Consider the following 25,281-nt stretch of genomic DNA (forward strand, 5'->3'; position numbering starts at 1 on the left):
TTGCCCACCTTCAACACACCCAAGCATCGCTTTTCTCTATTACCCGGCTAGGTGGGTGCCCTCATTGCATTATCCATAACGCCTCCTTTACTCCAGGCTCGCTAACATTCTCATTGCTTGAGATTAAATGCATAATATTTTCCTCTGTTAGGAAGACTGTTTTGCAGAATTTCAAGTGCTAATACTGAAAGGCTTATTTTCATAGCCTTTATTTTTCCATGGCACGGTAAGAGGCCATGGCTTTGTGGACCTGCAGTGGGTGGTGTGTGTAGCACCACCATCATTACCAGCTCTCGAGAGCGAAGCCCGCTGCTATAAACGGGTCTGCGCTGCTTCACCTCAGCTCAGTGCTGACTTCTGCCCTCAGCCTGCCAAAGCTGTCCTGTTAATGTTGTGAGCTCTGCTAGGACAGGTGGTAGCCTGCTGGTAGCAAGGTCTTTCGCATGGATTTTCAGAGCCATCCAGGAGGTGTAACTGCACGGCTCCGACTGAAAGAGATCTGGCTGCCAGCTTTGCATGGGCTCTTTTTACAAGCTCACTCTTTGCATCTTGAATTTGACCAGTGATGGCTCAGAGCAGAACTGATCTACAGTAGGTTCAAGATCCACTTTTTAAACCTGTCATTTTCATTAATACCTCCTTTTTGCCTTTCAGGCATGGCGATGCCCAGTTCCCTTTTGTGGGCTGTTGACATTTTTGGGAGGGTTTACACTCTGTCTACCGTTGGCCAGTACTGGGAGCTCTGTAAGGACACGCAGCTGGAATTCAAACGGGTCTCTGCTGTCAAACAGTGCTGCTGGGGAATAGCCTGCGATCATCAAGTATACACCTACGTGTTCTCGGGTGATGTTCCTATCAGGTACCAGGAAGAAACCTATGAGAATCAGGTATGAAGCGTTGCAGGGGCCTCCATCACGATGCCACATACTCATCAAAAAAGAACGATAGCAAATCCGTACATCAGCTGTCTCCACGTGTGATTCTCACAGGAAGATTGTTTGGTTTTATTTGTTTTCATTTTTTACCTGATGCTTCTGAAAAGCATATATGTGCCAAATAGCAGGTTATTCTTTTAATATTTTAATTCCCAAAGGAAGGTTATACTTCCCGCTATTACCAGAAGCAAGGCCAGTGTGCACTGCAGCCTGCTTTATGCGAGCCATTTCAGGCTGCAATGTTCACCCCTTTCACCTGATGGTTTCCTTTCCTTAGTGACAAATGCACAATCCCCTTAAGAAAATGTCCATTCTAGACAACAAGGGTGCATTATCAAAAATGTATTATTCTTTAGAAATACTGTTTTTTAATGCTTCAAAGAATTCTCTACTAAAGGCATAACCCTCTACTAAAGTACGTTTCCATTTTTTTTGCCTAAAAGTGTTAAGATGACCCTTCCTATGTGACTTACTTCAAAAGAATGTCTTTAAAATAGTATTTTAAAGGAAATTTATCTATTTTATTTTGAAGTTAACCAAAAGTTATTTGAGGAGAAAGCCGAAGGATTTTCTTGAGCACATTTCTCTGATTTCTAATGGGCAATGGGGTAAATCTAAGTTGAGAAAAGGCATTAACTTATCTACATGGGTAAAAATACAAATTAATTATATACATTATTTAACATTGATATAACTTTCCAGCTACTTAAGAATGTTCCCTTTGTTATAGAAACATATTCTTTAAAAGTGCAAAACTTTAAAATTTATTTTATTTGTTATTTTAAAAATTTTGTTTTCTTTCTTCTAGGCTATGAAAAAATTGAAAACAAAATACCAGAAAGCATAAAAGGAAATACTCTGCAAGAGCTAACAATGACAGAATTAAAGTCAAATAGTTTACAGATAATGTGCAAAGCAATTTAGCCAGATTCCTAGTAAAAGTAAATAATACTTTGCTTAAAAAATATAGGATTTTGAACCGCTCATTTTCCATGTGCCCTAAAATGTAAGACAGTATTACATGACAAATTTTGCTAGTATTTCTATAGTAGGTAAGAGCATAGGGAAAAAGAAAAATTGCAGCTGCATTGGCAAAAAAAACCCTAGCAAGTTACTTAATGTGTAACTGATTAAAGCCAGATTCGGAAAAAAAAACAAACACCAAACCCTCGTAGTAGCATAAGATACAAGGAATATTTACTGATGTTATTGAAATTATCTTGACGTAGTTTCTAGTACAGAAGCCATGCTGTTTTTCTAGTGAAGGCAAGATACTAGTAGTCGTCTTTCTCAAGAGTAGATTAGAGATCCCAAGGCCGCCTGTGCGGCATTATCCTAATGCTGCAGTGTCATGGTGCCACACGCCACTGAAGAAAAAAGCACTGCTAGTAGTAAAATACATCATCAGGTGTTCCTGTTTACGTAGCTGAAAATGACTTGGTTGGGACTAGCTCTGCAGTCAGCCCTTCTCTGGTACTTGAAAAAGCTTCCTCCAAAGGCGACGTTCGCTAGAGCCTTACAGGGTGAACGCTTTCTCATTCACCCCAGGAATTTATTCCTCTCCTACTTTAGAAAAAAATAAAAGTATCATTTATGACTCCCTAGGACTCTGTAGATGTACCATGAGATAATGTGATCTCAAATAAAATATTTATTATTTCTGGCAGCGCTGGAATCCAGTTGGTGGCTTTTGTGAGAAATTACTGCCCAGTGACCGCTGGCAGTGGAGCGATGTGAGCGGGCTAAAACATCAGCAGCTTGATAGTTTCACACTGCCTTCACCACACTGGGAATGGGAGTCTGACTGGTATGTGGATGAAAATATTGGAGGGGAACCAACAGAGAAAGGGGTAGGTGAACAATACCAAAAAGAGATCTATTCTGGGAATCCTTAGTCTGTAAAATAAAAGGCACTTTTATAGAAGTGTAAAAGGTCTGCAGAATTAAAACGTGCTTAACTTCCGATGGCTACTTCTTTCTGGGAAATAGCTCAACTGTAATACAACACAAGGAAGGATCTTGTCTGAAGGTTTTTGAAGTCTATAGGAGCTTCGGTAGAAGCTTTTTCAGGCCATGAAATGCTGCCATTGTTATTTAAGATCTTTACTATGAAGAAAGTAAAATGCTTGTGTTTGTTCTGTATATATCATCCAGAGGAATTTGGACATGATTCATAAGTCATTTGTGGAATTAGCTGATGTGTTAATCAGGGCTGTTGAGACACACACAGTAACTTGTATTGTGTTTGTAGGAGTGACTCTTGTGCAGAATTCCTCTGAGTTATGATTTCAAGCTTTCCCTTGGTCCTGATTTTCATAAAAGAAAACTTCTGTTTGCAGGGTTGGACTTACGCCATAGACTTCCCCAGCACCTACACAAAGGATAAGAAATGGAATTCTTGCGTCAGACGCAGGAGGTGGATCAGATACAGGAGATACAAATCACGGGATGTTTGGGCAAAGGTTCTGGATATCTTTTAAATATTAAATAAACTGATTTTCTGAAATAATCAATTATAGGTGCAGGGAAATTCATTTTTGTCACTGCTCTGTAGGCAGCACCTGGATTCCTTGACTTCCAACTTGTAATTCTTGCAAACATAAATGGAAGGCTGGGATTTTTCAGAGAAACCTGTGGTAGTAAGGTGCCAAATCTCATGGTAATGCAGTTGGAGGTAGATGCTCAGCTCCTTTGCAAATTTCAAACCAACCTTTTAACTTCTTTTGGTGGTTTAACAAAGCACTCTCTTTCGAGGTGGCACCTGTCTAGCATCATTCACCAGCTGTGTTCTTTATCTGTATGAATAACTGTTCTTTAATAATTGTTCCATTCGAAGAATGTACAAAAATTGTCATTTGATGTTCCAGCTTTCCAGCTCTAAGAACATCTGTATGCACTGTTCTATGAGTAAAATTCCCTTTAGTCAGGGGAGGAAACACAGACTTCTTAGTGCTGTTTCGGCAGCGTTTCCCTCTCTTTGCTTATAGACGCCTTGACTGAGAGGAAGAATCTCCATGCTCAGCCACGCTAGTAAGCGATACATAAACCAGTCTGCAGGAAACAAGCTAGGCCACCAGCCAAACCACCGACCTATTTGCCGTGTCTCTTCTTCTCTTCCCAATCTTTCTTCTCATTGCTTTAGGTCATATCCCATGATGATCCAGATCAGTTGCCAGACCCTTTCAATGACATCTCTGTTGGAGGATGGGAAATCACAGATGAGCCTCCTGGCCGTTTATCAGTATGGGCGGTTTCTTTACAAGGAAGGGTATGTGCACGTTCCCCAAGTTTTCTAATATGAATTACTACTGAAAAGGAGCTGAATGCTTTTAAAGCAAGGAGGGTTTGTTATTGTCTTATGTTGGTAAGGAAAGACTGTTTGTGCATCTGGCAGAAGATGTAAAAGCTGCTTTGGGACTACATTATAGTAACTTGTGTTGTAAATAGGAAGGCTTAGTGTCTCACAGGGTTGCTGTTTTATGGAAGCCTTAAACCTCTATAAATAGGTGAATTTTAAAAACTTGGGCTGATTAGAGTCTTATATCCTGAAAAACTCACAGAATGCAGACTACACCACTGGTAACAAAGAGAAGGAGCCTTAAAACCTGATAGAAGACTCTCGTGTCTCTGTGGTGGAGAGTCAGGAATGATTAAAGAAAGAGTTTACAAGATGGTTTTCTAAGACTTACTGATCAGAAAATGATAACCTCCTGACTTGGCAATGTGGAGTCCAGCTCTGGAATGTTTTCAATTGATTTTCTATTGAAAACTATACATCTTTCTTTTGTTGTTGTTTTTCGGCCTGCCATAAGGTCTCTCCTCTTTTGCACAGTGCTGTAAAGATTTGATTCTTGCTTTCCTTCCTTCATCCTTACAGCATGTATCCAGTGTTCCTTTGTCTCTAGACAATTTCTAACTTGTGGTCTCACAGGGAAGAAGGTAATACTTTTAACAGATAGCCTGAGATTTCAGTCACACTTGGCACTGCCTGGAGAGGCAAGCAATCTTGGTTACATTGTTTAGAATAAAATTCCCTATGCCTTATACTTCCCAGTAATAAGTGACAAGCATCCCACTCCACAGGCTTACTTGACTGACATTGTAAAATGCTTTAATTTCCCAAGTCAAAGTCCCCAGAGAAATAAAGTATTTCTAAATATGAGGATTTAGCACTCGATAGTCATGTTTTGGAGTGCTCGTATGACTCGGCAGGATGCTTTCTATGTTTGACCTTCCTATTTTGACTGTCATCTATAGAAAAGTGCACAGACAGCAGGACCAAGACTGGCAAATAGACTGGATGTCACTGAAGGCTGCACAGAGAATGGAATTTTTTACCCATATTGTAGCAAGCTCTGTTCAGTGAAAGTGAGGTCAGGCTGTCAGCTAACAGTAACATTTTTGCGTTACATATTTGTTCATTCTTTGTTTATATAACATGCCCTGAAATACACTGAAGTGTTTTTTAAATATACACAGAACTTGTAGCAATAGGTTACTGTACCCAATCCAGATTTGCTTCCATAATAAAAGCTAGTCTGTCGAAAAGCCTCCTCCCTTAGTACATAAGGAAATAGTCTAACTGGATAATCAACATCAAAAACATACCTTTAAAGGTCAGAGTGCATACACTGCATAAAAAAATCCTGTTGTTAAAGGACTGTTCTTTCCAGTTTGTCTTCAAGCTTGTCTCAATGGTTTCATTGTTGCAGTGATACCTTTCTAAATTTTATTTGTTTATTTTTAAACTTGTCTAGGTATGGTACAGAGAAAACGTCTGCCATCACAATCCAGAGGGTTCCATGTGGTCTGTAATTGCCACTCCTGGTGAAGTTGTACAGGTCAGCTGTGGACCGTATGACCTCCTTTGGGCAACTCTTTGGGAAGGGCAAGCTATTGTGAGAGAAGGAATTGATAGGAATAACCCTCAAGGTAAAGTTTGTTTCATTTAGCTGGAAGCCCCTTTGATTTTGTATAGTCTTGAATAAGAAACTAACCTACAATGCCTTCTGGGTTTTGTTTCTTGCAGGAATTTCCTGGAGTACCGTGGAGTCTCCAAGCTCTGAAAATGGGATTATGCACGTCTCTGTGGGTGTTGATGTGGTGTGGTGTGTTACAAAAGACAGAAAAGTAAGAGGTGTCATGCTCTGGTTCTGGGTGTTTTTTTTTTCCTCCCCTTTTATATCTGCTTTTCTCAAACAGGCATGTAACTTTCCTAGGAAACATTGGTGATTTGGACTCATTGTCCCCATGGTTTGGGGAATTCCAGTCCCCCTTGCTGTTCTGGGAGTACTCTGTGGTTTGTGATATGCATAGTTGTGTTTAATTTAAGGGAGACTTTCTGCTTTTCTCTTGGAAGGAATTTTCTAAACTCAGTCAGACAGCTGTGGTGGGGGGGGATGTCAAAAGGGGCCTACTTCTAAGGGGTATTAAGCACTGAAACTGAAGGGACTCCTAGCTGCTAACTTGTTTCCACATGGTCTGACTTTACATCAAAACCAGCAGGGGGAATATTTTCGTCTATGCTTTCTTGTATGATCCTATTTTTTTATCTTCCTACTGTAACTGTTCCCTGTTCCATTTAATGTAGGGGTTTTGTGCTTATTAAGTGACGTATCTGTTATTTATACGCGTGATTACTTTCTTTGTGGGGTTTTAACTTATAATCATAGAATATCTTGAGTTGGAAGAGACCCATAAGGATCATCGAGTCACAGGGAGTCATAGAATCATAGAATCATAGAATTAGTGAGGTTGGAAGGCACCTTTAAGATCATCAAGTCCAACCGTTAACCTACCCTGATAAAAACACCACCACTTCTAAACCATGTCCCTAAACACCTCATCTACCCTTTTCTTAAACACCTCCAGGGATGGTGAATCCACCACCTCTCTGGGCAGCCTATTCCAATGTTTAATAACCCTTTCAGTGAAAAAATGCTTCCTAATATCCAATCTAAACCTGCCCTGACATAACTTGAACCCGTTTCCTCTTGTCTTATCACTTGTCACCAGGGAGAAGAGGTCAGCTCCCAGTCTTAAAGTCTTGAAGAATATACCAGTGTGCTCTTGTGCTGGTAGCAATCAAAATCCTGAATTCAAAAACATAGATGAATTCTGTGTATGTGTAGCAGTTTTAAGTAACTGAGTTACTCTGGTTTAATGAGTTGCTACTTGTCAGCTGAACTGTGGTAAGAGATTCTGTCCAGCCTGCTCCCTCTGCCAAATAAAACCACTATAATAAATGTAGATAAGCTAGCGTGGTTTTCTTCAAATCTGCCACAAGATAGTAATTACACTCTGTTATGTGATTCAACCAACAACTTCCAAAGTAGCTGCTTGCCACTATATGGCAAATATGCTAAATACAGATGGAAATGTTTCCCTGTACTCATCCCACAGGCACGTTCTGATCTGTAAAAACTAATCTAAGGGGAGACAATTTGAAGAGCTGTACCTCTGAAAATATTGCTGTAGTTGGTCACAAGGACACACAGTCTGGGTACTATTAAGAGAATTATTTTATCTTTACCTGATAAAGAAAAGGAACCAAGGAGGTAAGTGACTACTTAAGGCAATGAGGCAAGTCAGTATTAGAAATTAAGACTAAGCCACTAAAGAAACTAAATTCTAGCTGTCTGCCTGCTAAGGAAGCAAAATTTAGACTTTCTGCTGTTGTTGTAGGTGTGGTTTAGAAGAGGAGTGAACTCACATAATCCTTGTGGAACAAGCTGGATTGAAATGGTTGGAGAAATGATGATGGTAACCGTAGGCTTAAATAACCAGGTAAGACAGCTGTTGTTCCCCTTTGTACAGACAGTGTTCAGACGTGGTGAGGAGGGTCAGCAATGCCAATATGGACAGCTGAACAAGAGGTCCGTGTGCTTGAACTGCTAGGAAGGAATACGTGGCTGAATTCCTCACTAGAAGATAACAGTCAGCATGTCTCTTGTATGGCACATTCAGGTGCAAACAGTTTTCTCTTGATGGTACAGAATTTTATGCTGCATCTACAATATCAGCATTAAGGAAGAACACAAAAGGAAAATGCTGTTTCCAGCAGATTTTTGTGCTGAATTTTCCACCGCTGCCATTTCCTTCACCAAGCCCTTTCCTTCCCTAGGTCTGGGGAATCGGCTGCGATGATAGAGCAATTTATTTTCGTCAAGGTGTCACACCAAGTGAGCTCAGTGGGAAGACGTGGAAGGCAATTGTATCTGGCCGAGAGAGTGACAGATCTCAGACCGGGAGCTCAACAAGTCTGCTCAGGTACTTAGTAAAATACCTGCTTGAGACAGTGTACACCAAGGGTTTCAATGCTAGGAGATATTTCTTTACATTCAAATGGTACAGACAGGGAGGAGCAGGGGAGGTATCTCTAGCCAAAAACATGGCAACGCAACATTTGCGGTTTTTGCCATTAAAATTAACAATAAGCAGCAGTTGTTGCATTTGGAGTAGAAACTGAAGCTCCCATTTTGGAATTCACTGCGTGCTTGCAGTAAAGCGTGTTTCTCTGGGCTTTGCTATCACTATCTGGATAACAAGAGAAAACGTTACCTGTGAAATATCATGAAGGAGTGTCAACTCCACTTACGAATTATCCTTCTCCTGAGTGTCACTGTGGTGTTTCCTTTCCTAGAGAGAGTAAATCAGTAACTCCCCGCTGACTGCTGGCCTCCTGGCTGTGCAAGACATGCCAGTGAAGCTGGGAGTGCTGCAGAAGCCACTTGTTTGAGTCAGAGTGTGCTCTGAGTAAAATCCCTCTCTAGCTACGACAAAAATCACAGTTAATAATGGGCTTTAAAAAATCCTATTCAGTATTTCCTGCCCAGAAAATGTGATGTTGCTTCAGACAGTTGTAGGCAGCCCCCGCCACCAATTGTTTGAAAAGATCAATGAAACATCATCCTATGTTTCAGATTCACTAGACTGGTCTGCCAGATTTGTGTTAGACTCTTTCCCCTGATGACAGAGTTTTACCTTCAGAAAAGAAGTCTGCTGTTTTTCTCCTAAAGCTGAAACATTGGGTTGGTTTCTGTATGTCTGTGGTCTCAGGCCTGTGCTAATTTATAATGCTTTGAATGATAGTTAATTAATTATCTATTTGTCCTTCAGTGCTGGCTGTTTCTTTACTGATGATATTCAGAACCAAACAAATGCGATCATTCAGGGTGATGCAGATACTTCCTCTGATACAGAGCTTCCAAGTGTACCCGTGAACCTCGCCAACGCTCCCCCGATGGGCACTGCAGCCAGCAGCAGCGGTAACGGCACAGGCAGCCAGACAGCAGAAATATGTGCAAATCTGACTGTGGATCCTCTGGACTCTGGTCAAGGAGAAGCCACTGTTGCTTTAACTAGTAATGAGAAAGCTAATCTTGAAACGCATAAATCTTCTACAGACCCAAATCCCTCTGCAGAACTGCAGTGGACAAACATTGACTTGAAGGAGGCCCAAAAGCATCCAGTCCTCTCTGTCAGCAGCTTTGCAGAAACATCCAGCCTGTCTTCCCTTGGTGTGTTCTCGGTGGGAGCTGAAGAACAGTACGGAGCCGATGAGCACCCGCTGTGGGCCTGGGTGTCTGGGGGAGGCTGTCTGGTAGATTTGCACAGCCCACTGAAATGGTTCACTGTTCCGTCAGGTACTGTCCAGTCACCACAACAGACCCTAATTCTCAATGCTCTTTAAGAAAAATGTTGGTTTTGGGTTTTTTTTTTTTATGCAAAACCATGGCACAAAACTTCTGATAATCCATTTACTCTTATTGAGGTTTGTTAATACACTCTGTGTCTGAGGATAGTGCTGCATGTATTCAGCTGTAAAGCACTTTGAGATTGAGATATATAAAAGTAAAGGTGATACTTTCCCTAAGTTTCTGTAAGAATTTTGTAAAATAGTCCTGGATCTGCATCTAGCTTTTAAATGCACTTAAACTGCAACTTCAGGCAAAACCAGTAATATCACGGAGTAATAAAAAAGCAGGGAAAAGGGCTCTCTTGAGAGATGCAGATGCCACAAATAACTGCCTCGCTCCTACCATTCCTACTGAGACATGGGTGAGACAGGGAAAGTACTCAGAGGCATTGTGCATGTAAGCCCAGCTGATAACTGGATGGAGTTGGAATTTAGATCCTTGAAAGACAGTGGAATATAACCATATTTTCAAAATAAACTGTGGCATCCCAGTACTTAATAATAGTGTAACTCTTAATGCATTGTATTACCTAATTATCTTGCAGTTCACTGACAAAACTCCCAACAAAGATTATAGCTTTGAAAGGTTGTCTATAATCATCTAGTGGTCCCATTTCTATGCATCATTTACAAAGTTTGGTTGTAATATATTGATTCCAAAGAATTAGAAAAATTACGTTAGACTGGGTATTCAATGCAGCATCATGTTTTACCTTTCACAGAACTGTATTCAAAGCTCACTGGAGTTCATTTGGTTTGGTTCTGTTCTAGGTTTGTCATCCTCTGTGCAATCTCTATCTCTGTCTATCACTCCAGCACAGACAGCAGCGTGGCGAAAGCAGATTTTTCAGCAGCTCAGTGAAAGGACAAAGCGGGAACTGGAGAATTTTAGGCACTATGAACAAGCTATTGAGCAGGTAGGCAGCGAGGATGCTTATCTCTTGTCTACGCAACACACCTGTCAATACTGGACATCAGTAATACATTCTGATGTACTGATCTGAACTTAGTGTCAGCTTTATATTCTTGTCCTTATTTCTGTCTGTGACAACTTTCCTGGATTATCACTGTCTGAGCTCCCTGTGGGAAACCAGCAGCTTACCAAACATGGAGCAGCAGTCTTTATCTAAAAACATGAGCTGATAGTTTCGTATAGGAGCAAATGAAGCATTGGTCAGCATTATTTGAGTACACTGAGACCTCAAATCCACAGAGAAACGTTTGCAACAATGGAACATTGTATGAATTATTCCACCACAAGATGAGGCTTCTTAATTGAAACAGAGACTCAAGTAGGTGAACTTTCCCTCTCTGTGACCATTAAGGGATTAATGTAACTTGCATAAATAAAGCAATGATGCAGACATCAATAGCAGCACTTAAATAGCTGCACTTTAGTTTGATGTTCCCCTTGTTATGACTTCTTGGCTCTTTTCAGATTAATTCACATTTTGGTCCCTTCATTGCTAATTGCCAGATGACGTCTGGAATTCATTTGATTAAAAACACTTGGAGTCCAGGGGTTTAATAAAGTTTAAAAATATTATGTCAGAAGCCTTTAAAGTCTGAACAGAAAATTTGTTATAACAAGGAGCACGCTAGAGTCAGTTTGTATCTGTGTGCTTGTGTATTCTTGCAAAGGTAGAACGTTAATACTGATATACACATGCTATTTCAGTGCCTTTCTCTCCAATTCCGTCAGTTTTCATTCTGCCTGCAGCTTCCTGAACACTCTGGTATACTCTGTGTCAGAATTAGCTGATATGGTGTACCATAGTCTGTAGACTAACCTGCAGCAGAGATTTCTTGTGGTCACAAAAAATATTATTTGGGAGAAAGAAGAAGAGTCATGCAGTTTCCTTACCCCTGCAAATTTGTGTTTGCATTGCAGTCGGTTTGGGTTAAAACTGGGACCTTGCAATGGTGGAGGAATTGGAAGCCTCATAAATGGATGGATGTTCGAGTTGCACTCGAGCAGTTCACTGGGAGCGACGGAATGCGTGACAGCATCCTGTTCATCTATTACATGTATCATGAGGAGAAAAAGGTGTGTTCTGCTTGAGATCCTTGAGAGAGTTGCATTTGGCAAAGGAAAACCTTTGAAGGGAAGGCAAATTATGGTATGCTGCTGTTCTAAGTTTTGGGAACCAGTTCAAATGTAGCTCACAGTACTGGCAAATTGCAAGCTTTTCTAGGCTGTAGCTATGTTGACGCTATGTCAGAAATAGCCCATCAGCAATCATCCACATTGCTTAAACCATCAGCTCTGCACCAATCAGGAACTCTTTTGGAAGTTCAAAATGTTCGTGATTGTGAAGAAAGAGCCAAGCTTGGCTGGCCAGGGTCTTCATAAATAGGGTTAATGCATATGGGCAATATGAATCAGAGGTAGTACAGGACTGGAAATTGAGCCCCATTCCTCTGCACCAAGAACTGATTCGTCACTATCCTTGGCAGGAATGCCTTGTTCATAGTCCTGACGTGCAAAAATGCTGGCACTGAGGAAGGTGTATTTGAATTTGTCTTAGTGACAATTTTTTTCTTGTCTTAGTATATCCACGTGTTCCTGAATGAAGTCACTATTATAGTTGAAGTTCTGAATGAAGCCAAACACTCCTTTGCGCTGTATACACCTGAAAGAACGAAGCAGCGATGGCCGATCCGTCTGGCAGCCACAACAGAGCAAGAAATGCATGACTGGGTAATTCTGTGAATTTTTCATTTCAAGCTGGCGATATCTGAAATTAAACATAAAAGCTAGTCTCTGAAATCCCAGCATTACATTTACAGTATCTAGGCTACTTACTTATTTTCACAATTTAGGTATTTAAAAAGTCTGTTTGAACTTATTTAGAGGCACCTGAGTCTCCCCATCTCTTCTGGAGTTTGCACGCTTTCTGATGCTGCAGTTACCCACAGTAAAACCAATACTGTTTTTATTTCCCTTCCTATCTCCAGATATAGATTAGGCTATAAATTAGTTAGGAGTTTAATTCAGTTACTCTGTTCTTCTGCATTGGTAGAAGAACTGTTATCTGTTGTAGAGAGTCCTATGTATAGGCAGGCCAGCATACATTCACTGAAGCAATGGCAAACCTGAAAGATACTTCATAATGATCAGATACTGCAAACCACGTTGGTTCCAGTGATTGTGTTAATAATTTCTAAACCCCTGAATTCCAGTGCCTTTGAGAAAAAGCCGCTAATTCACTTTGCTGATTTGCAAGAACCTGCGAAGGTAAAACTTCGTTTTGTAATACTGAAGCATGTATGGAAATGTTTGTTCTCACTGTAAATGGAACTTTTTGGTTCTCTGCTTCTTGTTTTGTAGCTGTCTTTGCTGAACATGTCCTGTTGTGAAAGCAGGCGGATTCAAGGCCCTCCTTCTCGCCATGCCATTTGGTCTGTTACTTGTAAAGGAGACATCTTTGTTAGTGAGCCAAGCCCTGAACTGGAGGCCGGACCACACCTGATGCCATGCGATCAAATGTAAGAGGTTTCAGAAGCTGTTCTTTCTGCATGGGATGCCATCCAGCCAAGACTGTTTTTCGTGGCATGTCAGTGGCTTTGATGGGCTGTTGGAGTATATAGCACACTGCAGATGTCTGTCAGTGACAAGGTTAATGGCTGCTTTCGTATTCATAAGTACATCTGAAGAAATTTGCCGAATTATATTTTAATTCTTAGATGCTAGACCTATTCATGCAATTTCAAAAGCCTTTCTCATTGAGATCCCATTTTTTTGTGATTGCATCTTTAATGCCATAATTATTTAAATTAAGAGATGGCCTAGACGAAAAGTAATCCTAATCACTGTAATTGTAATGTAATTTGAGCTTTTGGTTTTATCTGAGTCAGGAAATCTGAAATTCTCAGTCCTCTATAGTCATTACAGTCCAGGAGCAGCTCCTTTACAGTTTCTATTACAACTATGAAAATATAGTACTGCAAACTCTTCAAGCAAAAAAATACCAGCCTGAGAACTGCTGGGTTAAAGACCAATCTTCAATTTTAAAAATACCCCCAGTTTTAGGTTACTTGTACAGAGTGTCTTTGAATAATGCCTGAGAGGTCCTTTAGTCCTTTTCCTTCAGGGTAGAGCACCTTCAACATCCAGCAAATCACAAAGCTGATGTGCTCTTGCCTCTTAGTTTGGGGCATCTGTGACCTAGATGATCTCCTGCCATTCTGATAACTAAAATACTCCTCTGCAATCTATTTATTTTCCCCATTCGTCCCCAGAAAAGTGCCACAGCCAACTGGCTGTGCAAAGCCCCAGAAAAGGATTAACCCGCAAAGATAAGGAGAATAGGAAGAATTAAAGCCCTTGTTTTTACCAAGCTCCATAGCAAACACATAGATCATTTGTTTTCTTGTTAGCTAAAGGCAATTCCTAGATCTAAAAAAAAATGAGGATGAAGTTAAAGCTGAGACAGTTGATGGCCACTAAGATGTAAAGATTCCAGCAAGATCATGCTAACTAGTGTTTAAAAACATTACACATACATTTATATAACACAAGCCATAAAATAAAAGGAAAGTAAAGGTTCGTTCCAGCTAACTTTTCAGTAGTGGTTCAAAGGGAAATGCTTTCAACTGGCAGCTACCTTCCCTTACAGATTGCAGAGGTTCAACAAGCAAGCATATAAAGTTGCCTGTCCTTAAGGCTGTTGAGTTGTAGGAAGGGAAGGTGTACATTCCTGATGGATATGGCATAGAGTAAATGTAAAATGTCCTTTTTCTGGCAGGTTTTGGCGTCAAGTTGGAGGTCATCTTCGACTGATAGAGTGCAATAACCGAGGCATAGTGTGGGGCATAGGATACGATCACACAGCTTGGGTTTATACTGGTGGATATGGAGGTGGCTTCATTCAAGGTATGGACAATTTGTCTGCTGCAGTGTGCGCGTTTCTTACTTCTCTTCCTGACTGGGTCGGCTGTACAGGCTATTTCAGCTGTCCTTCCTTTAGCCTAACTAGCAGGTAGAGTGGGACAGCAAACAGGCCACCCATTAGGAAGGAATTGCTATTGCAGTTATATATTTGTATTTTCAGCTTAAGAGTGAGAAATAGGATAATTGATAATATTACTGTGGCTATTGCAATTTAAAACATGGTGTCTTTAAAGTACAGCTTTACTATAATCCAAATCATTTCTTTCTCACAGGACTGGCCAGTAGTGCCGATAACATTTATACACAGTCAGATGTGAAATGTGTTTACATCTATGAGAACCAACGGTGGAACCCAGTCACTGGATATAGCAGCAGGTTATTTACTCAATTTATTGTATTTATTTACTGTAATTTTTTACTACTATCAAATGTAACAAGGGGTTTGTTCTAGCCTTTCAGAATAATTATTACAGTTATTCTATCTTCAGTCTCCTCCACCATTTACTGTTAACATGAGATGGAAGGAGCAGTGTTTCTCAGTTTTCTAGATTTGTAATTATCCATTCAAAATGCATTTGTAGCAAAACATTACAGATTTATGCTTTGTGAGCGCACAAAGCGTGTCTGCTTGCAACATCTTTTGTTATTAAGGCCATACAGCAAAGTTCTTAATAGGATCTATATATTCATATACATATTGTGCTAGACACATCGAGTCCTTGAATAGTATATCTGAACAGAAGTATTGAAAAGCATTCATGTATATGGGTGTCTATGCCAAAGGAACTCAGGATTCACCTTCCCATTTTGAATAGTAGTGGGGAATATCACACTACAGAAGAAAGTTTCCATGGTCCTCAAGTTTGGTGTAACTGGAAGCAATTGTACAGATTCTTTCCCACTATCCTCATCGCTCACGTGATATTTCTAAATACAGAGATTTACGATGGAAGACTGTTTTGTGTATGAAAGTAGGCAGTGCTACAAATAGGTTTTTCTTCCCTCACTTTTAAAGTCCTGTTGTAAATGACCTTGCATTCCTTGTACACTGTTTCACCACAGAGGTCTGCCCACGGATAGATACATGTGGAGCGATGCATCTGGCCTGCAGGAATGTACAAAAATCAATACCAAGCCTCCCTCTCCACAGTGGTCTTGGGTAAATTTTGTCTTAAAAGTCTTTTTACTGAGGAGGCAAAGCTTAGCAAGTAGGATACAAGACTTGGGCTCAAGTGACCCAGATTTTCTTCCTGGATTTGTCGTAATATTTAACCTTGGTTTCCCCATTTGTACAAGAGCAATAATCTTACGTAGTCAAAACAATGTTAAGCATTGAGTAGGATTTTTTGTTCAGTGGGACTTCTATTCTGATCCTTTTCTCTTCAACTGAATTAAAAGGACTTGGGAACCTCTGTATGAATTTATATTGCAAGTATTAGAAGGTTTCTGGCAAGTTTTTGCACTCCAAAAGCTGGAGGGAAATAGTGGAGGAGGTTATTTTTATTATACATTAGGTATTGAGTGTGCTTGTTATTCTTATTGTCTCCTTTTGACAATAGGTATCCGATTGGTACATTGATTTTAATACTTCAGGCGGAACCGATCGGGAAGGCTGGCAGTATGCAGCAGACTTTCCAGCGTAAGTATATTCCTTCTTCTACCTACAATACTAATAGGCAAATGCCATACTTAAGCCCTCATTTCTTCTGTTTGCTGTTTTGCACATTAGCTGTGCTTTAACAGGGAGAAGCGTGCCTTGATTTCTCCCTTTTTATGGGGACACTAAGGCTGAAACTTGCCAGGGAGGTAGGGCAGCAAAGTGCGCTTAGCAAACTAGTTTTAAGTGTTTTAAAGTCAGCAGGCATGTCTGGTGGGCAGATACATAGACAGTGCTCTCAGGCTGGCACTGAAATTGGAGATGCTCTGACATCCTCGTGAACGCCTATTTAAATCTGTTTTGGTAGGTCCTACCATGGTCACAAGACAATGAAAGACTTTGTCCGACGGAGGCGCTGGGCAAGGTGAGGAACTAAGATACAAATAAAAGTTTTAAACTTGAATGCTAACTGCTCCCTACAAATCTCCTTTAGTTGTGAGGGGAAGAGTCTTGACACCCAATCAACAAAAGTAATAGTAAAGAAACTGCAATAACTAATTTGTCTGCAATAGAGAAGCTGATGATCTTTAGCATTATGGCTTTAATTTAAGCCTTTACGGGGAAATACCCTATTTGATTATGGGGGATCTGTAGACAAAATCCAGCTAGTTATTCTCTGTCTGATTTTCCGTATGGTAAATGACTAAGGAATAGTAGAGTCTAGGTATATTAGTACATACTAAGTCACTTGTAACAACTGGTAATATGTTTTGTATATTAATAGTTTTAACATATTGATTCCACATACTGCATACTAGGCCACAGATAATCCCAACCCCATTAGCTGCCACTGCTTCTATTCTATTAAGCAGGGAAAGTCTGTGCATTCACTGTTTTTCCAGCTTTTCTATGCTTTCTATACTAGAGTATCTAATAGGTATACTAATAAACTGCTGTGAACTTGCAGTTCCACATTGTTCTGTTTGTTACTGAGGCTACAAAGCTAGTATTTTGGCCCTTGTACAAAAATCTTTGAAGTAAGGCCCTGAAGCATCAAACTGTTGTTGTTCCAGGATGTGCAACAAAAAAACAACATTCAGTCATCAAAATGGTGGCTTGAAATAAAATAAGCAACTTAAGAAATACCCTCAAGCCTAAATGTTTCCTCTTGTTTTAACTGTCAATTGAAAATTGAAAACGAATAGAGAACAGCTCAGGGCTGGATCCAGTTTTTTGGAACTGGAGAACAGAGGAATGTTCTGAGTTTTTTAGGACATTCTTCCTACACAGAAATTACTGTTGTGATGAAAGAATCTAATACAGTTTCCCTAATAGACATCACTACTGTGTGGCAGTTTACACACCAAAAAAATAGACCAATTCCCAGAATCACCTGCCTCCAACTCTTTAATTTAGAGCTGCCTTATCTGTGCCTACCTCAAGATGCTACGTAACTTTTTAACAGGCCCCACCAGAAAACTAATTGTAAAAGCATGTCTTAACCAAGGCAGAGGAAGGAATGAACCAGGTGTGGAGTTCTGTCTGCAATGGGATTCTCGGCTGAGGTTAAATATTCACTATCCAGCTGTTGCAACAAAATTCAGTTATAGAAAGTACATACTTCTGATGGGTTTGGGGTTTTTTTGCTTCAGAAAATGTAAGATAGTCACCAACGGGCCATGGCTGGAAGTGCCTCCTGTTACCCTGTGGGACATCTCCATAATTCCCAGTTCAGATGCAGATGATGAAGAAGCAGTAGCACTGTGGGCAATCAGTGACAAAGGAGACGTGCTCTGCAGGCTCGGAGTGACACAGCAAAACCCAGCTGTAAGGCTCCCTGTTTATTTCTACTGCCTTATCGATGTATTTAATGTAATGATGCAAGTACAAACACACAATAGAATCATAGAATCATAGAATCAGTGAGGTTGGAAGGGACCTTTAAGATCATCAAGTCCAACCATTAACCTACCCTGATAAAAACACCACCACTCCTAAACCATGTCCCTAAGCATCTCATCTACCCTTTTCTTAAACACCTCCAGGGATGGTGAATCCACCACCTCTCTGGGCAGCTTATTCCAATGTTTAATAACCCTTTCAGTGAAAAAATGCTTCCTAACATCTAATCTAAACCTGCCCTGACATAACTTGAACCCATTTCCTCTTGTCCTATCACTTGTCGCCAGGGAGAAGAGGTCAGCTCCCATCTCTCTAAAACCTCCTTTCAGGTAGTTGTAGAGGGCGATAAGGTCTCCCCTCAGCCTCCTCTTCTCCAGGCTAAACAACCCCAGATCCCTCAGTCGTTCCTCATAAGGTTTGTCCTCCAGACCCTTCACCAGCTTTGTAGCCCTTCTCTGGACACGCTCCAACACCTCAATGTCCTTCTTGTAGTGAGGGGCCCAAAACTGAACACAGTACTCGAGGTGAGGCCTCACCAGTGCCGAGTACAGGGGGATGATTACTTCCCTAAATCATGCAGTGCCTTCTCTTATAGCACCTTGTCATCTTTTTTCCCTTTTATGTCCCAGATTTGAAAGTCCTTGTCCATCAACTGCAGCAGTTTGCTGCCCACATTTCTTACAATAGCACTTCTCTTGCATAATCCACCTTAGCTTGTGCCACCTCACTTGCTGCAGGACCCTCTCTCAGCCCCTGCGCATCTTCTCATGAAGCATTTTACTTCCACTTTCTGCACTGATAGCTTATTTTCTCTTTTTTTTTTAATTGTTGATAATGCGTGTATGCCATTTAAATGAACTACCCAGGGATAGAGTTTCTCTAAAGTATGGTCCCAATCTAATGGCTGTTAATATCAGTAGGATTTTGTCCATTGACTTCTCTGGATCTGGAAATTACTCTGCTTACTTAAAAGACAGGTGGACCTGGACGTACCTACAGGTTTGACTATTTTCTATGAACTGGGACAGATTTAATAAGCGAACATCCACTAAAGTATGCAGAAAGGAACAAATAGTCCCAGTAACTTCAATAGCAATACTTCTTTCCTAATAATAGACACATGCTGAAACACCAAATTAGGGTTGATGCACACTAATTTTAAGCCATATTTATAACAGCGGAAAAAACCCACTATTGATATACTTGAAAGGAATTTGGAGAAAAACTGCAAGAAGTTGAAAATGTATACAATTTTTTTTCCCTGTTCAGTCAGTTACAATAGCACAGATCTGTACGGCAGTGCAATGGCAAGAACTGGAATACTGTGTCTGGAATCTGAAGCCCCATACCAGTCAATTTTTGTAAGGCTCTTGTTCTATGTAATCAAAAAAGGGGTTATTAAAAAAGGACAAGAACTGAAGGGGCTGTAGCTGAGCTATTCAAAGACATGTAGGTGCCTAAATTCCAGAAACTTCAACAGAAAAGGTGCTGTTACAGTTCAGCGTAGCTGTTGATTTCAGAGTTAAATATCCAAGTATCTTTGAGGATCGGAGAGACTTTGTTTCTGTTCAGTCACAAGGTGCAGGAATTATTCTTTAGAATATTTTTCACTATCTAGAGTTTTTCCCATTCGGCAGTAATCAACAATATTTTGTTGTGGAGTTTTTAACCATTGCTTCATAATTAATCTTGTCAGGGAACATCCTGGCTTCATGTGGGAACAGATCAGCCCTTCATTTCCATCTCAATTGGAGCATTTTACCAAGTGTGGGCTATTGCTAGAGATGGCTCTGCCTTCTATCGGGGTTCGGTGTCGCCCAAGAAACCTGCAGGTGAGTACTTGTACTTTCTTGGTATGGTCTTCATCTTACACGTTGTGTACGCTCTACTACTCTGCCCTATCTGAAAGAGACAAATGTGTTAAGCAGAGGCCTTTCCCATAGCTGTGCAAAATGGTGCGTATGAATAATACTCTTGATAATTATAGCAGTTAATTTGCTTGTCGCTTGTGTGATTTAAAGTTTGTTTCTAAAAACAAGCTAGTAAAAATATATTGTGTAGTGTCATTCACAGGTTGCTTGCACAGCTATGTATTTCAACTGCAGACATTTCCAAGACTTCTACCTAATTCTGTTTTCTGAATGTTTTACTCAAGTATTTCTGACCTTTAGGTGACTGTTGGTACCATATTCCTTCGCCTCAAAAACAGAAGTTAAAACAAGTCTCAGTAGGACGAACGTCTGTGTTTGTGTTAGATAAAAATGGTAAGGATTTTTAAAAATTATTTATCAGTGTTACAAAAATACATCAGTACACATCAGATTGCCTCTCCTTTTTAAAATCAAAGTTAGAGCTTCTGCTTGGACAGATGATTGCTGTTGATCCAAGAGGAGTAATATTTCATACTGAAAGAGATGGAGTAGGCAGCCCACTTAATTACTGATCTTTAAGACCTGTTTTTTGTTGGATCTGATAGTGCCCTAGACAGCAACAATCCAGCATCTATGCTGTTCTTGGAGGGGAAGAGACAGATGATTCTCAGAAGAGAACTGCATGGCAGGATTTTGTGTGAAACTCTAGAGCGTACAAAAATGAAGAGGAATACCTTCCTGTTGCAAAACCTAGAAATAGCACCATCATTGCAAGATAAATTATGAAGCATCCTTTTGTAAAAGAAACAAGCCTTTAGCAACAGTCTCCTTCAGAGATCTTAATCTCATTTGCTTTACTTCTCTAATACATAGTTCCTTATATGAACATTTTTCCCCAAGAAATTTTACAAAACAGAGTATTTGTGGTTTTCCAAAAAAGTTATAAAGAACGACTACAGAAATACAAATTCCAAAGTAGGAGCTTCGTTGTCCTTCACTGTAACACATTAGTCAAAACCATAATGCATTTCCACAGAGCACAAGGTTTTAACAACTGCTGCGTTATGTCGTTTACTAGCCCTTTGTACAAAGCAGACATCCTGAGCTGTATCCAGGACTATTTATTTTTCAGGCAATCTTTGGTACCGGCAGGGTATCACACCAAGCTACCCTCAAGGATCTACTTGGGATCACGTTTCAAATAATATCCGTAAAATGTCTGTAGGGCCCCTGGACCAGGTGTGTATTAAACTTCCTTGTATCTCATTAGTTTATTAAAAATTGTGCTTAATGTACTTTTGTAATTAAATTAAATGTTCTTCAGGATTATTTTTGTTTAACTAACTTTATTCCACAAGGTGATTGTCTAAATGCTGGAAACCTGATAGCAAGACAAAAATCATGCCAATGAAATAAGCATACAGCCAGCCCTTTGCTGTAAAAAGCCTCATTAATCTTTTTCTTTTTTTTTTTTTTAAGGAGGCTATTTTATATATTTAATATCTTTCCTGCCAAGTCTTTCTGTCTGGCAATGTTTTAATTATAACACTGGTATGTGGTTGATTGGTTGGGTGTCTGACTAAATTAGAGCAGTTTGGGCCTATTCAAGATCAAGAATAATTTCTGAAAGCGGTCAAATAGACTTAAAGTTTTTCACATCTGGGAAGAGCACGTTTTACTGCCTCTCTTTGCTTTCTTGAGGTCTGGGTGATAGCTGACAAAGTGCAAGGAAGTCACAGTTTGAGCTGTGGGACTGTCTGCCATCGGACTGGTGTTCAGCCCATGGAACCCAAAGGCCTCTCGTGGGATTATGGCATCGGGGTGAGTGCTGCGCGTGTAACAGCCTGAAGGTGGTGTCGGCAGGTTCCCGTGGGCACGCTTGGGAAGGAACCTGCTGTCCTGCTCTGGCTGGCAAGCTTGGTAAGGCTTGCACGTGCCTGCAGGAAACTGACCTTTATTCTTCAGTTTTAGGGTCCTTTTGAAAAAAAAGTTAATGTAAAAGTTAATGTAATGGGTTATGCAATTATAGCTGGGAAGTCATTTGTTTGCATTTGATAAGTATTCGTTTTAAATAGGTAATTTAAAAGTTATAATGGAAAAATAGTAAAGTAAGTACCATTTTAAAACAATGGATTCATTCCGAGTCTGCATGTGATTGTTCCTTGTTGTTGTTCCCTGTATTACCCTCAGTGTTTTGAGAAAGGCTATTTCAAGGTTTTGGCCCCTTTTAAGTTGATGGAAAACCTGCAATAGCCCTGTTATGAACGCCTGACCCTACTAGTCTCAATTCCCTGTAATAAAAATAATCCTTAAGGTACTACCTATGTACCTCCCTGTCGGGGGGGGGGGGGTGTTGTGTTGTGTTTTGTTTTACAGGGAGCCTTTTTTCTGATTCAGCCCAGAGCAGGTTTATTTTCCTCATGGAAAAAATAGTATAAAAATAGTTGTGTGCATAAAGCGTCACATCAGATACTGCAATTGCAGGGTGACGTTTCTCCTTTTGTATTTCTTTCTAAATCTTTCACAGGGCGGATGGGAGCATGTTACAGTCAGAGGAAATGCAACTGAAGCTTCTAGGGTCGCTGTGCATGACACTTCTGAGGAACACCCTGCAGGATCAAAGGATTTAGAAGATGAGGAGAGTAAAGGGAAAAGAGAGCTCTCTAAAACCCCTCTGATGGTCAGTGAAAGTCAAGAATTGGACAGAAATGCTGTCAATTGTTAAGTTGTCACCATCTACATGTTGCAAACAAGCAGTAGTCAGTATCATTTAAAAAGAAACTAAATGTCTATTGCCTGGAGAGAAAAACATGACCTTCTTGTGCTACTAATTTATTTTACTGAACTGGAATTGCAAGGGGGTATTTTAAATACTGATTTCTATCACTACATCTTGTGTAAAACGTGACTTGATCGAGCTAATAGTTCTGTCAAAGCAGGCAAGCTTTTTAGCCACAATGTGTTTCTGACCCTTTACCATAGCTGCTACACAGCCATACGAATGTGAGCCTCTTTGCAGATGATCATTACATTTACTTCTTTTCTTTGAGTATTAGGGTTCCCTTCCCTACCGTTCTCTCATATGCACACTCCTTGCACACTATTCTTCAGATTCATATTTGAGCAGAGATGAAGATGTCAGAGATGAATTGCAGGCAGTCCCAGGGATCTGCGCTGCAAACATGACAGGTCCTGATGGTACAAGATTTATACATGCACGTAACTGCTCGCATAAGCCCTGCTTACAGAAGCACGTCGCTTGAGTCATCAGCAAAGTTAAATTCTGTACAACTCAGCTTAGGGTGCAGATAATTGGCCCAATAAGGGCCAATTTTTGCTATCTTGGCTCGCAATGAGTAATACCTTAATCAAGAAGTGGAACCACTGGTTTCAGCGAGAGGATGTAGAGAGCATGGTCCCATTCAGCCTGAGTGAGTGACAAAGTCTCTTTCCCAATGGTCTGTCCGAAGGGTGGTAAATCATGTTTTGTCTCTCTCCTAACTGGGACCGTGCTAGCTGAGGTACAGGGATGCTTGCCTAATGAGGCTGGAGGGCACCAGACACTTGAGGAGTTAGGCTGAGTTCCAGGTCATTGCAAACTACGCTTTCATAGTGTAAAAGGCAAAAGGACTTAAATAAGATTGAGACTTCACAGTGGTGGGAATGCAAAACACCCTTACTGATACTAGTGGAGTTTACCAGCGTATACTAACGTGGGTTCAGAATGAAGCTCTGCTATTTGTTTTTGGTAACTGATTCATCCCTTCTTCAACAAGAAACCACTTTTTATTCTCAAAAGCAGCTTTTCTTCCTGTCTTACCATAACTGGACCGTGATGTGAAATTACTATTTGAAATCCAGTCCTTGGGAAGTGCTGAAAAAGCCTCTCCCGATAGCTTCAGGAGGGCACCACGTTTTTCCCCTGGCAGCAGTTTACAATCGTTTTTCCTCTCTGTGTGTAACTGTATATGGAGTTATTTTTATATGATGAGCAGTGTGATGTGGTCTCAGTACTGTATTTGTAAAAGTAAAGCTTATGTTTGCACGTATTTAAAGAATATATTTGGTATTTTAATGCCAAGGAAAGCACTGTTTCCAAGTCCAAATGTGAATGAAGATTCAAGATGCTTCACGGTTTTAAAAAATCTGTTGATCTTTCCAGTAGGTGATTAGAGATTTCTGGTTTAAACATACATTGTGGGAGTACCATAAATAACATGTTTGCATTAATTACCATAATAGGTTTTGCATAACTTGCACAGTATCTTGTATCTTGTCCAAATAAATAACTTGACTACATGTATTTTTAGAGAATTATTTGGATTGTATTTCCTGTGCATTGTATCAAGATTTTTTGTTTTAATAGTGTTTACACATCCAACAATCAACCTGATTTCATACAATAAGCTTTGTAACGTACCTTTACAATTTTCCCTGCATTGCCAAGTTTCACTTACTTTACAGTAAAAAGCTGGGTTTAAGTGAATGAAAGATAAATTATAAGTTGTTTCTGTTTGAGTACTAAATATTTGCCTTCTCTAACTATTATTTAGAAAATTATTTAATTTAAAATTGTCATTGTTATGGCTGGCTAAAATAAGGAAAAGTTACTTTACTTTTATTTTTCAAAAATGTTTAAATTTAATTTACCCCTTTTGACGTGTCCAATAAAGCCGCACTTTGTAGCAAAGTACCGTTTTGCAACTAGCAGTTGTTCCATTAAAAGGCGCATGTCCTGGGCCCGACTGCGGCCGGAGGAGGGGTAGCCCTCACCTCTGCTGCCGTGTTTACAGCTGGGTATTGCAAACCGTTGGGGCTGAATGTTGGAAGTAATGCCTCTGTGTTTGCAGAAGTCCTGTCAGAAGTACACTGCCACAAGCGTTTAAACTCTGTATTTGTAAATGTAGTATCAGTAATTGGTTCTTAAAGTGATGTGCAGTTCTTCATCAATGACACTGCTAAAATACTGTTTTTCCAACTCTGGTTTCCTTCCTCTGCCAACGTAACCAAGCAGCAATTCAAACGGCTATCCCACAGAAACCTTTTGGGGATGCCATGTGACATCTGGAAACTCGGATCTCCCCTAATATGCACCCGTCTAGTGAACCAATGACCTTTAAAGAATCCTACCGAAAAAACGACATCATCTACCCGTGCTTCGTCGTCGCTCACCGTGCACGAGGAGCCCCGGGCCCGAGGCGGGAAGGGCCCTCGGCCCCCCCGTAGGGCCAACAGGAGCAGCTCGCTCCAAGCCGCGGCCCCTCCGCACACCTCCGGGCACGGAGGGTCACGAGCCGCCGCTGGCGCTGAGGCCGCCGCTGCTGCAGCCGGGGCAGAGGCCGCGACCTCTGCAGCCCTCCCGGGGACAGCGGGCCCGGCTGCGC

General features: G+C 40.5%; 1 protein-coding gene across 2 annotated transcripts; it reads left to right on the forward strand.

Annotated features, from left to right (window-relative positions):
• Positions 1–656: 656 nt before the first annotated feature.
• TECPR1 (tectonin beta-propeller repeat containing 1) lies at positions 657–24,584 on the forward strand (the record flags this gene model as incomplete). Of its 2 annotated transcripts, XM_082490480.1 has the most annotated exons (24): positions 657–887; positions 2,603–2,785; positions 3,275–3,397; positions 4,078–4,203; positions 5,693–5,867; positions 5,965–6,065; positions 7,620–7,721; positions 8,059–8,204; positions 9,054–9,580; positions 10,405–10,550; positions 11,525–11,680; positions 12,185–12,334; positions 12,965–13,122; positions 14,382–14,509; positions 14,800–14,902; positions 15,590–15,686; positions 16,087–16,166; positions 16,492–16,548; positions 17,777–17,951; positions 19,723–19,858; positions 20,198–20,290; positions 21,030–21,136; positions 21,599–21,718; positions 22,425–24,584. In XM_082490480.1, the coding sequence occupies 24 exons, from the start codon at positions 657–659 to the stop codon at positions 22,620–22,622; spliced, it is 3,618 nt and encodes a 1,205-aa protein (XP_082346606.1). In that variant the 3' UTR covers positions 22,623–24,584. The 2 variants fall into 2 exon arrangements, with proteins under 2 accessions (XP_082346606.1, XP_082346607.1); XM_082490481.1 differs by lacking the exons at positions 17,777–17,951; positions 21,599–21,718; positions 22,425–24,584 and having other exon boundaries at positions 21,030–21,128.
• Positions 24,585–25,281: the final 697 nt, after the last annotated feature.

The sequence above is a fragment of the Vanellus vanellus genome (genome assembly GCF_965231255.1).
Source record: "Vanellus vanellus genome assembly, chromosome: 14".
Taxonomy (NCBI): domain Eukaryota; kingdom Metazoa; phylum Chordata; class Aves; order Charadriiformes; family Charadriidae; genus Vanellus; species Vanellus vanellus.